This window comes from Salvia splendens, chromosome 22, assembly GCF_004379255.2.
Source record: "Salvia splendens isolate huo1 chromosome 22, SspV2, whole genome shotgun sequence".
NCBI lineage: Eukaryota > Viridiplantae > Streptophyta > Magnoliopsida > Lamiales > Lamiaceae > Salvia > Salvia splendens.
The window spans coordinates 16,423,331-16,433,356 of record NC_056053.1 but is presented as its reverse complement, the minus strand read 5'-3'; the positions used below and the strand labels follow the sequence as shown (position 1 = coordinate 16,433,356).

The window sequence follows — 10,026 nt, the reverse complement described above, 5'->3', positions numbered from 1 at the left end:
GAGACGGAGTGAATATGACATGTCATTTTAGACCATGATTACATTGTTTTGGATATTTTTGGCATGTCACGTTGGATTCAATTTGCTCTGATATTTTTTGGCTAGCAGTTCTATTCCAAAATTCTCTCATGTTGTTGCTTCTATTTATTATTATTATTATTGCTCCTGATCCATAAGAGCATCTCCAATAGCATTGGACGTCAAATAGCCATCAAATAGCCTTCACACTGCCACATCATCAGCACTACAATTCTCCTGCCACATCAGCTTGCCACATCAACTGGACATCAAATAGCCCTCACATAGCCTTCACACTACCTTTCCACATCACTAATAACAATTATATAATTTAATTTACACTTGTATCAACATACGGAATTTAATTTACGAGACAAATACGGAAAATTCGAATAATAATATTAAAATTTAAAAAGTACATTAATTATAAAAAAAGTACAATAATATAAAAAAAAGTACAAAAATTAAAAAGTACATTAATTAAAAAAAGTAAAACAAAATCACTCATCGCCGCCGTCCTCGTCTCCGTCGTCGCCCAGCGCTTCTTCACCGTCGTCGCCGCCGCCTCCGTCACCACCTACGCCGCGGCTATTCCCGCCGGTGTCCCTCCTCATCGCCTCCAATTCTTCACGCTGGCTCTGGAGCAATACACGAAGAAAATCCTTCACCTCGGGGTCCACCGCCGCTTGGAAGTCGGCCAAGGTCTTCAACATTTGAGCGCGCGTTTGTTGGCGCGCGAAGAATTTGAGCTCCTCGGTAGACCTGCCGAGGGGGGATGCCGAATGGACGTCCTGGGAACTCGGGGTGCCCCCCCTCGCAACCTGCTGCGCCCGCCTTTGCCCAACCGGGCGAGGTCGGCGACCGAACGACCGAGGAGTCGGGACCTCCTGGGCCGTCTCAGGGAGGTCTGACGAACCACCGCTGCTGCCGCTATAATCTCCGGTATAGTTCAGTCTCTGCCTCTTCGGCCAGCCAGCGTCGACGCCTGCCCGGAATTTCTCCGACTCGTTGAGCACAACGTAGCAGTTCCAGTAGGTGAACTCATAGTACTTCTTATCCGGATCGGGGTAGGCTCTCTCCGCAATCCTCCTGCAGTCTTCCTCTGTTTGGCCACTGGTCTGCATGCGGAGGGCGTTGGCGTACAAACCCGAAAATCGAGAGACGCCAGCCCTGATTCGGTCCCAGCACTTCCGGACCTCCTCCCCGGTGCACGGTCTCCCTTCAGGGCAAAATGCCCTGTAGGCTGCGGCTATCTTGGCCCACAAGTTGACGATCCTCTGGTTGTTCGAAACCAGAGGATCGTCGCAGACACTCACCCACGCCTTGGTAACCGCAACGTTCTCCGCGTCTGTCCACTTCCTCCGGCCCCGGATTTCGGCTTGGGGCTGCGACGACTCGCCGACCTTCTTCGCCTTGCCCTTCTTCTTACCCCGCCCTACTCCCTGGCTTTGAATGAGAGTTTCCGAAACCTCGTTAATATCAAAACCCAAGTCCGCTAAGGAGAAGGTCTCCGTATACTGTGCATCCGTTGGGGTCGATGTGTGCGAAGAACCGGTGGAAAAATCAAAAGTCGGCCGATAGGCGTTGTCCCCCCCGTGCGTCCCCTGCGCCGGGGGAATAATCTGTTGCGCCGGTGGCATCATCTGCTGCGCCGGTGGCTGCATGCCGGGTGCCCACCCCGGCATCATCTGCATAGGGGGCTGCATGCCGGGTGCCCACCCCGGAATCATATGCTGCCACGGGTACATGTTGTAGTACCCGCTCATCGGAGGCCAACCACCTCCCCCAGGAGCCGGGGAAGTATGGGACCCTGCCCCGGGAGTCGGGGGCGTCTGAGACCCTACACCGGGAGGCGGGGGAGTCTGAGACCATCCCCCGGGATTAACTGGAGTACCTTCGTAGTTGTTCTCCATTGCTCGTTATGATCTTGTACAGAAAGTAAGGTAGAGAGAGAGTACTCGTTAAAACAAGTGGTGCGAATGAAAATGAGGTTCAACGCGCGTATATATAGTGTGTTCGAAAAACAAAAAAAAAAAATTTTAAATCCGACGCCGGTTTGGCGCCGATCCGGGACGCACAATGGCGCCAGTGAGGATCGGCGTCGGAACCGGCGTCAGCGCGGGAATCGGCATGGCGACGCCGATTTTGACGCCGATATCGCCCACGCCGGTTCCAATGGTTCGGCGTCAAACCGGCGTGGGCGAAAAATCGGCGAGGCGGTGGTGACGCCGGTTATTGGAGATGCTCTAACTTGGCACCGGTACCAGTTTTCGAGAGTCTTCTCTCTATTAGTTTTGATGGACTTTAAAAAATGGGAGTTGTTGAATATGTTAATGCTTTTTTCAAGTAATCAGTCCTAACTTTAAACTTCAAATACAAGCAATTTTGAATTGAACATGACGACAATAGCCACTTGAAAATACAAGATAGTAAAGAGCACTTAACTAAAAGAAAGAATCAAATTATCCAACTCGAAGAGAAGAGAAGAAATGTAGTACTAATACGGCGGCGGAGCAAAACCGATGAACGGGCGGCCGGAGGGATCGCAGACGCTTATCGTATCCTTAAACTTGTGAAATCCATGCTTGAAAACTCCGAACCCGAAGAGCAGACCGACGGCGATCACCACCAATATGACGCACATGCACAAACAGCAAATTCTCGTCCCACAACACATTTTGATCAAATCAAACTTCAAATGATATTTGAATATCGAATCTAGTTTATATTAAACTAGATTGAGGAGTGTTGGTGAGTGATTGAGGAGTAAGAGCAACAGCAAGAGAGGAGTGGTCGATATATGAGAGAGATATAGAATCTCTCTGTCACGTTCTTGAAAGCGGTTACTCCACGCAAATACTACTATTAATCGAGGTTAAGTTGAGGTGACAGTGACATTTCATTTTTTGTTTTTACAGTTTTTTAGGTGGAAGCTTTTTTGGTACCAAGCTCTCCGACAAATGCTTGTTTCATCTTTGAGTTTACTTCTCTACCTTACACATAATTTCTCTTACTCGTCTTAGGTTTTTATTTATGTTTTTGAATACTTATATTGAAGAAAAATATACCCCTACGTGATTAATTTGAGGTATATACATATTTTGGGTAGAAAATGGATACTCCACCCGTCCTATAATAATTGTCACTCTTATTGTGGACACGTGCTTTAAGAAATGTAAAGAAAAGTTGATTGGAAAAGTTAGTGAAATGTGAAAGCCACTTTTTTATTGGTTTTATCATAATAAAATGTGAGTGAAGTGAGTTAGTGGAATATGATACCTACTTACCATTTATAGTAAAATGAAGTGTGACAATTATTGTGGGAGTGAGGGAGTAGTTATTACTTCTAAGAAAGTACTATAAATTGTTGTCTATTTTTTATTTACGAATTGGGGAAACATCACATTTGATGATTTTTAAGTTTAGAATGATTTGATATTTTCAGAATACTTTTTGAGGATATATTTGCTCTTTGTAGATAATAATATTGTACTAGTCTTTAGTGAAAGATTGATCATTATAGCTCAACTGAATGACCTGAGCATGAATCTGCGTCGAAAAAGCCTTAGTGAAATGAAGATTTTATATTTCCAAAATTCTTTATTTTAATGACAAGTTGTAGATGTGTGGTGTCAATTCAGAGAAAAGGCTAAGTGAATGGTTCAACAACTTTTGCTTTCGAATAATCTTCATTTTAATACTCCCTTTCGTTAGTGAATAATAGGTTCTATTTAACTTAGATATAAGTTTTAAAAAATGTAATATAAAATGAGTGAAAAAAAATAATGGAAGTTGAGTCATATTTTTATATTTTATAACAAAATATAGATAAAATAAAATTAATTGGATATGAGTCCCGTTACAAAAAATAGTAAACAAAGCAAATGACACATTTATTATGGATGAATAAAGATAGCAAAACAGGACAATTAGTGGTAGGGGAATGGAGTATCTTTTAAAAGAACACCAAATCCTATATAATCTCATTAAAAATAAATAAATAAATAGTACAGTACTACTAAAAAAGAGGTAAAAAGGAACATCTTCATTGGTTGTATTACTAGCTTTGGATTAAGAGGAACAATTTCTGGGCCCTTGGTGCTCATAATTAAAAAGCCCATTTAACTAATGGCTTGAAAAAAAAGGCAACTGTTTTTTTTTCATTTTATATAAATATCTTGAATTAAAAACACCATAAGAATGTGGTTAGTGGCAAAAGACATTCTTAAATCTCTAAATTTGTAGTACTTTTAATTTCTAAAGATCCGTGCAAAATATTCTTGTTTTATATATATCACTTTTTTAATTTGATATAATAAAATGAATTTATTTAAAAAGATCCATTCATTATTCTTTAGATATTTTTTATTTAAATAATACACCATCCCAATTTTTCAATATAGTATTTTTAAAAAAAATAAAATAAACGTCATATCCTAATTAGAATGATAATTAATTATAAACCTAGAAAAATCTCATCACACAGTGCGGTTCACTTTATTATTTATTGTCCACGTATTATTTCATCCTCACCGTTTCAATGGTGTGTTGTTTTTTGCCATCCATTTTAAATTGAAGCGTAAATCCTCACATTTTAAATTTCTTTCTCTAGAAAAATTGATCCTAAATTACTTAGGAAACCAAAAGAGCTATTGAAATCTGTTTCTCTTCTGACCTAAGATATTTAAAGAAATTTGTATCAAATTACCAATTAATTTATGACATGGATTTTAATTTTTAACTATGCAGAAATGGTTGAAATATAATTCTAGTATAATGAAAAATGTGCTAATATTAAATTTTTTTAGTTTCAGAATGTGTTTAGTCATTGATTATTTGAAACTAACCTTCAAACTTCTACTTCCTTGGTCCTACCGTATCGAGAGACATTTCTTTTTGGTATGAAAATAAAAGAATATGTTAATTTTTTTATATAAAAAATGATTCAACTAAAGTATAACAAAAACAAATACGAGTCTACTAGAATAAATCTTGTCTATTTTCTGATCACAATTTACACCATAGTTATATTTAGGGATGTCAATGTAGCCCGCAACCCATAAGCTGGCCCGAATAGCCCGCTAAATTTGTAGGGTTAGGGCTGGAAATTTCTAGCCCGATAAAATTAAAACTCGATTAGCCCGCACCCGATTAACCCGCGATCCGTTAGGGCCAGACCCGAAAACCCGATAAAATTTCTATTATTCTATTTTTTACTCCTAATTCGACACTTCATTGATTAATTTTATAATATAGATAACTAAAAAAATAACTTTCAATTTTATATTAAATATACAAATTATATATTGAATTTTTATTAATATAATAATTGATAAATAAATTAAAAACTTCAAATTCACTTAAAAAAATATTTAAATTTCTAAAACATGCATTAAAATTTCACGAAATATCTCAAATATTAGTATTTGATCATGTTTATGATTGAGTTTGACCATATATATCAAATTTGTCATAATTAAATATTTTACATTTTATGAATATAACTAATTTCATCATTATTTATTGGATTGATCGCATGTTAATCTTATCGGTAGCAACCCGATTTACCCGCTGGGCTAGCCCGAAACCCGAGCTTTTAGGATTAGGGTTGAACTTTTACAACCTGAAAGAATTCACAACCCGATTAGCCCGCACCCGATTGACCCGCAACCCGAGTAGGGCCGGCCCGATTGACATCCTTAGTTGTAGTTGTAGTTCATCAAACTATACACACCACACCTATGTCACATAACCCTGTACATGTAAGAAACAATCGTGAATCTTTCACAAAAGAATATACCTATGATTCCATATTGAATTGTATAAGTAGAAACTGCATAAGATTTCAATCTCAGAATCCCTTCCACGCCCCAAGTATTTCTTGCAATACTTCACCAATCAATTCTCTATCTGCACACTGCAGAAACACATTGAAATCATCTCTAATCTCAAATATCTTCCCAAACTTGACCAGATACCTCATGCAGCTGCTCTTCAGCTGCGTGAGCTGGTAAAGCGAGGCGTTCTGGAGCCTCTCGAGAACATTGGTGGTGTCAATGTCCTCAAGCAGGCTCTGGTGGCAGGCCTCTTTCAGATCCGATATGTCGTACTTGTCAGCTGCTCGAAGAAGAGGCAGCCTGTGGGTCATGAACTCGTCGTTCCTTATGCTCCCGTAGATGTAGTTGAGGAGGGCCGTGGAGGCCTCGATTGACATGTCTGATATCTCGACGGATGAGAGCTCCTTCTCCCTCAGATCATGTAAGAACATGCTGCGGAAGACGGGAGACCTTGAGGCCAGAACTGCGCGATGCGCTGAGATGCTTCCGTCTGAGGCGTTGATCACAATGTCCGTGTGGATGCTCTCGGATAGCATCCGACCTAGCGATGTGAGGGCTGTTCCTGTCAACATAGATGCTCCTTCACCCCAAATGGAGCAAGGCTCACTTCCCTGTTCAATTCAAGAATCAGAGTTCATAACACACACTTAGGGGTTGGTCAGTAAGTATAACGTAAACTGTCATACCGTATACCATACCAAAAACTTGGCATGGGTAAAAACCATATCTTTACCCTATCCTAACTTTCAATATACTGAAATTCGGTATATTACATTTTCGATATGACCAATTTCAATACCATTATCATACCACTAACATTCAGTATACCGAAATTTTACGACTTAGCAGGTATTTTTTTGGTACTTTATGTTGCAAAACCCTTATACCATTATATAATATCATAAATATATTTGGTAATTACAGTATAAATTTGGTTTTTTTTTGGCATACAATAAGATTTGACATATACCGAAATTTTGATATGCCGAGGTATATGAAAATTTATATTATCGAAATATTTTGATAAGGTATCATATCATACAAAAAATCACTTTATATCGAATATTCAATATTTTTAGTATTTTTTTGGTACGATAAATCCATCCATATATTGGTATATTTCCACACTCACATACCTCTTTAAAAAAATTTATCCTAATAATGAAGAACATCTTACGTGTGGAGAAGCAGTTTTGAGGTCGAGAAACTCAACGTCGATGATGAATTTTCCGGTGAAGGGAACCTCGATAGACCAGACGAAGTCATCGTTGGTCTTGAGCTGCCTATCAGTAACCTCTGCAAAAAAAAAAAAAAAACCATGAACAAGTGTGAAATGCAGGGGAGTTTGTATTTTGATGGCGTTGGGGAGCGGAACTTGCCTGGATGAAGCAAACACTTGCGATCTCCAACAGAGGAAATCGCTCTGATTATGAACGATGCAATCGGAGGATTCTCTCTGCTCACATTGGATATCTCCGGATACAGCTTCACCATCAAGCTCCGGCTCTTCTCAATCGACATATGCCTTCAATTTTGTGGATTTACCAGAAATTGGATGAGTTTTTGGAAGTATTAAATCGAAACAAAAAGTTTATAGAAGGAGAGAGAGTGATACCAATTCCAGATGCCGATCTTGAAGGGATCGGATTTCCGGTAAGTGCAGGAAGCCAGATTTTGGATCCGCCATTGGGCGAGGCGCGACGTCGTTTCAACTCTGTAAGCAGAGTCACTCATCCTAGAGAAAGCGAGTGCGGCTGTGATCTCATGGAAACAACCGAAGATCCCTTCCAGCAACTGCTTTCCCAGATTGCCGATTTTCTCTCTTCTTCATATATTTTCCTCCTCGAATTCAACACAAACTCACTCTATCTCTACCACCTCTGTTATTTTGTGAGGTCTCCCGCCAGAAGAGAGAGAGAGAGATTGGATTTGAGTCGATTTGTTTGCTTAAACAGCAATTCGATGGGTTATTTATTAACGATGAGTGTTATACTTTTGTCTAAGCTTTTTCCTTAATTTTACTCTTGGAATGGAATACATTTTTTGTTTATTTCATCCTTCCAAGCAAAGAATGACTTGTTTCTCTCTCTCTACATCTCCACTCCTACTTCATTTATTTATTCTTTTTATGGTTTTAGGAGAAAATAATAAACTTTTCAGAATATTTGATAATGCAAAAATAATTAATAACTTAATTTCTTTTCTTCTAGGTTATTTTGATGACCTTGAACAATCAACTTATCTCAGCTTTTGTTTTTTCTTTCCAATCAACTTTCAAGCTATGCCAAGAGCATTCATAATAAATCAATAAAAAAAATTGTTCCTAATTGCATAGTTTTCCTTATACGCTTACATTTCATATTCCATGTAACTAATTTATCTCTGGTAATGTATGTATGTATCATGGTATTTATCCAAAAGCAAAGACTACAGTTCATTTTAGTTTGAAGCAAACAATTGTTTCACAAAGCAGTTGAACCTCACCTTTTGAATGAATTAAATAATTAAATTGATCATTAACATTATAATTTTTGTTAAATTGATCATCGAATTTTGCTTTATTTCAGTTTTTTTTATAAAGTAAAATGGAATGATTGGTTCCACAATCTTAGTCCTAATCAGCCATCTATTTGTCAACTTTTCAAATAATTCAATCCATGAAGCAAGCATAAATTACTCCTTTTGTTGTTGCTATTTTTTTGGTTGGTAACCCACATATTGGAGCACTTGTGACATATACAGTATGCTGTGTAAATAGAATAAAAAACACCAGATCAATTAAAACAGACTATAATATTTGTATCGAAGACTTGAAGGACTAGAAAATCATAATTATAAAACTAAGTGGTCATAGTGCTAATAGCTTATGAAATCTGTATCATGTTCTTTTTATGACAAGATTTATCAAATGTAGAGAGTGATGTAGAGATAAGTATTGCTTTTGGGATTGGCTGAGTATCTAAGCTATTAGGAAACTTGACAAGAAAGGTATCTCTTTGGTGGGCCAGCCCAGACAAAATCCTTTTCCACACTGTCCAAATGCTTGAAGCAGTCGATTTAATACTATTTGATCACCATCAAGAGTTTTAATATGACTCTAATAAAATAAAATAAAATAAAATAAAATCAAATAAAATAGATAGTTATTGGGCTTATCGGAGGCGGTGATAGCTGGAGAAGACAGAGGGGTTGTGCACGACGGCTAGAGCAGATTCTAGGGTCTTGTGAAACCGTAGTTAGATATTTGAGAGAACATCAAGAGACATTTACTCCCTCTCGTCTCGTCCCTAAAAAGTATACTATTTCTTTTTTTACCCGTCTCCAAAGAGTATGAACATTTTAATTTTGAAAACTACCTTCTCTCTAATGAGGTGAGACTTGTTTTCCACTAACAATACTGATAGGGATCTCACGTTGCATTATTCATCACCAAATACCTTCAGCCATATCTCGTCAATAATCAACATGACATATCTTTTCCTATTTAGCATATCTTTTTGATTTAACATATTTCTTATTTTAGTTAGTTATCTTTAGTTATTTTCCATATCTTTAGTAATCTTCTATTTTAATCATCTTGGTTGATTAGCAAGATAGGTTTAGGGTTTAGAATTCTATAAATTATAGAATTCTTTAGTATTTAGAAAGGGGTGGGTAGGTACGGTATACCTTACCGAAACCATCATACCGTATACTTTATCGAAAATTCGATATGAGAAAAAATCATACCTTTACCTTACCAAAATTTTTGGTATACCGAACTTCGGTATACCTTATTTTCGATATGACAAATTTCAATATCGATATCATACCTTATTTTCAGTATGTCATATCTAAATTCGGTATAACGTACTTTTGTGGTATACCAGAGTTTTACGGTATATCGGACTACAATACGACATACCAAAATATCATTATTTTGTAAATAATTCTAAATACAAACACAAATGAAAATAAAATTTCAAAAATACTTAGAAAACATGAAATTTAATCAATCTCAAACATATTCAATAAAAAACTGCAACAATTAAACTCCACGCAATCACATAACGTTCAACGATATTTGTTTGGAACTAATTTAACTAAAATCTTATATTTGTTTGAAACTAATTGATTCAACGATATCAAGTTTTCCTAATTGAGTTTATTTGATTTTATATTCACATGATTA

The 10,026-nt window shown here is 37.5% G+C and overlaps 1 protein-coding gene across 1 annotated transcript; it reads right to left on the bottom strand.

Annotated features, from left to right (window-relative positions):
- Positions 1 to 5,807: 5,807 nt before the first annotated feature.
- Positions 5,808 to 7,931, bottom strand: LOC121785799 (BTB/POZ domain-containing protein At1g55760-like). The gene is made up of 4 exons (XM_042184241.1): positions 7,471 to 7,931; positions 7,235 to 7,380; positions 7,033 to 7,151; positions 5,808 to 6,466 (listed from the first exon to the last, which is right to left on the bottom strand). Exons 1-4 carry the CDS (start codon positions 7,587 to 7,589, stop codon positions 5,870 to 5,872), a joined length of 981 nt encoding a protein of 326 aa, XP_042040175.1. The 5' UTR covers positions 7,590 to 7,931; the 3' UTR covers positions 5,808 to 5,869.
- Positions 7,932 to 10,026: the final 2,095 nt, after the last annotated feature.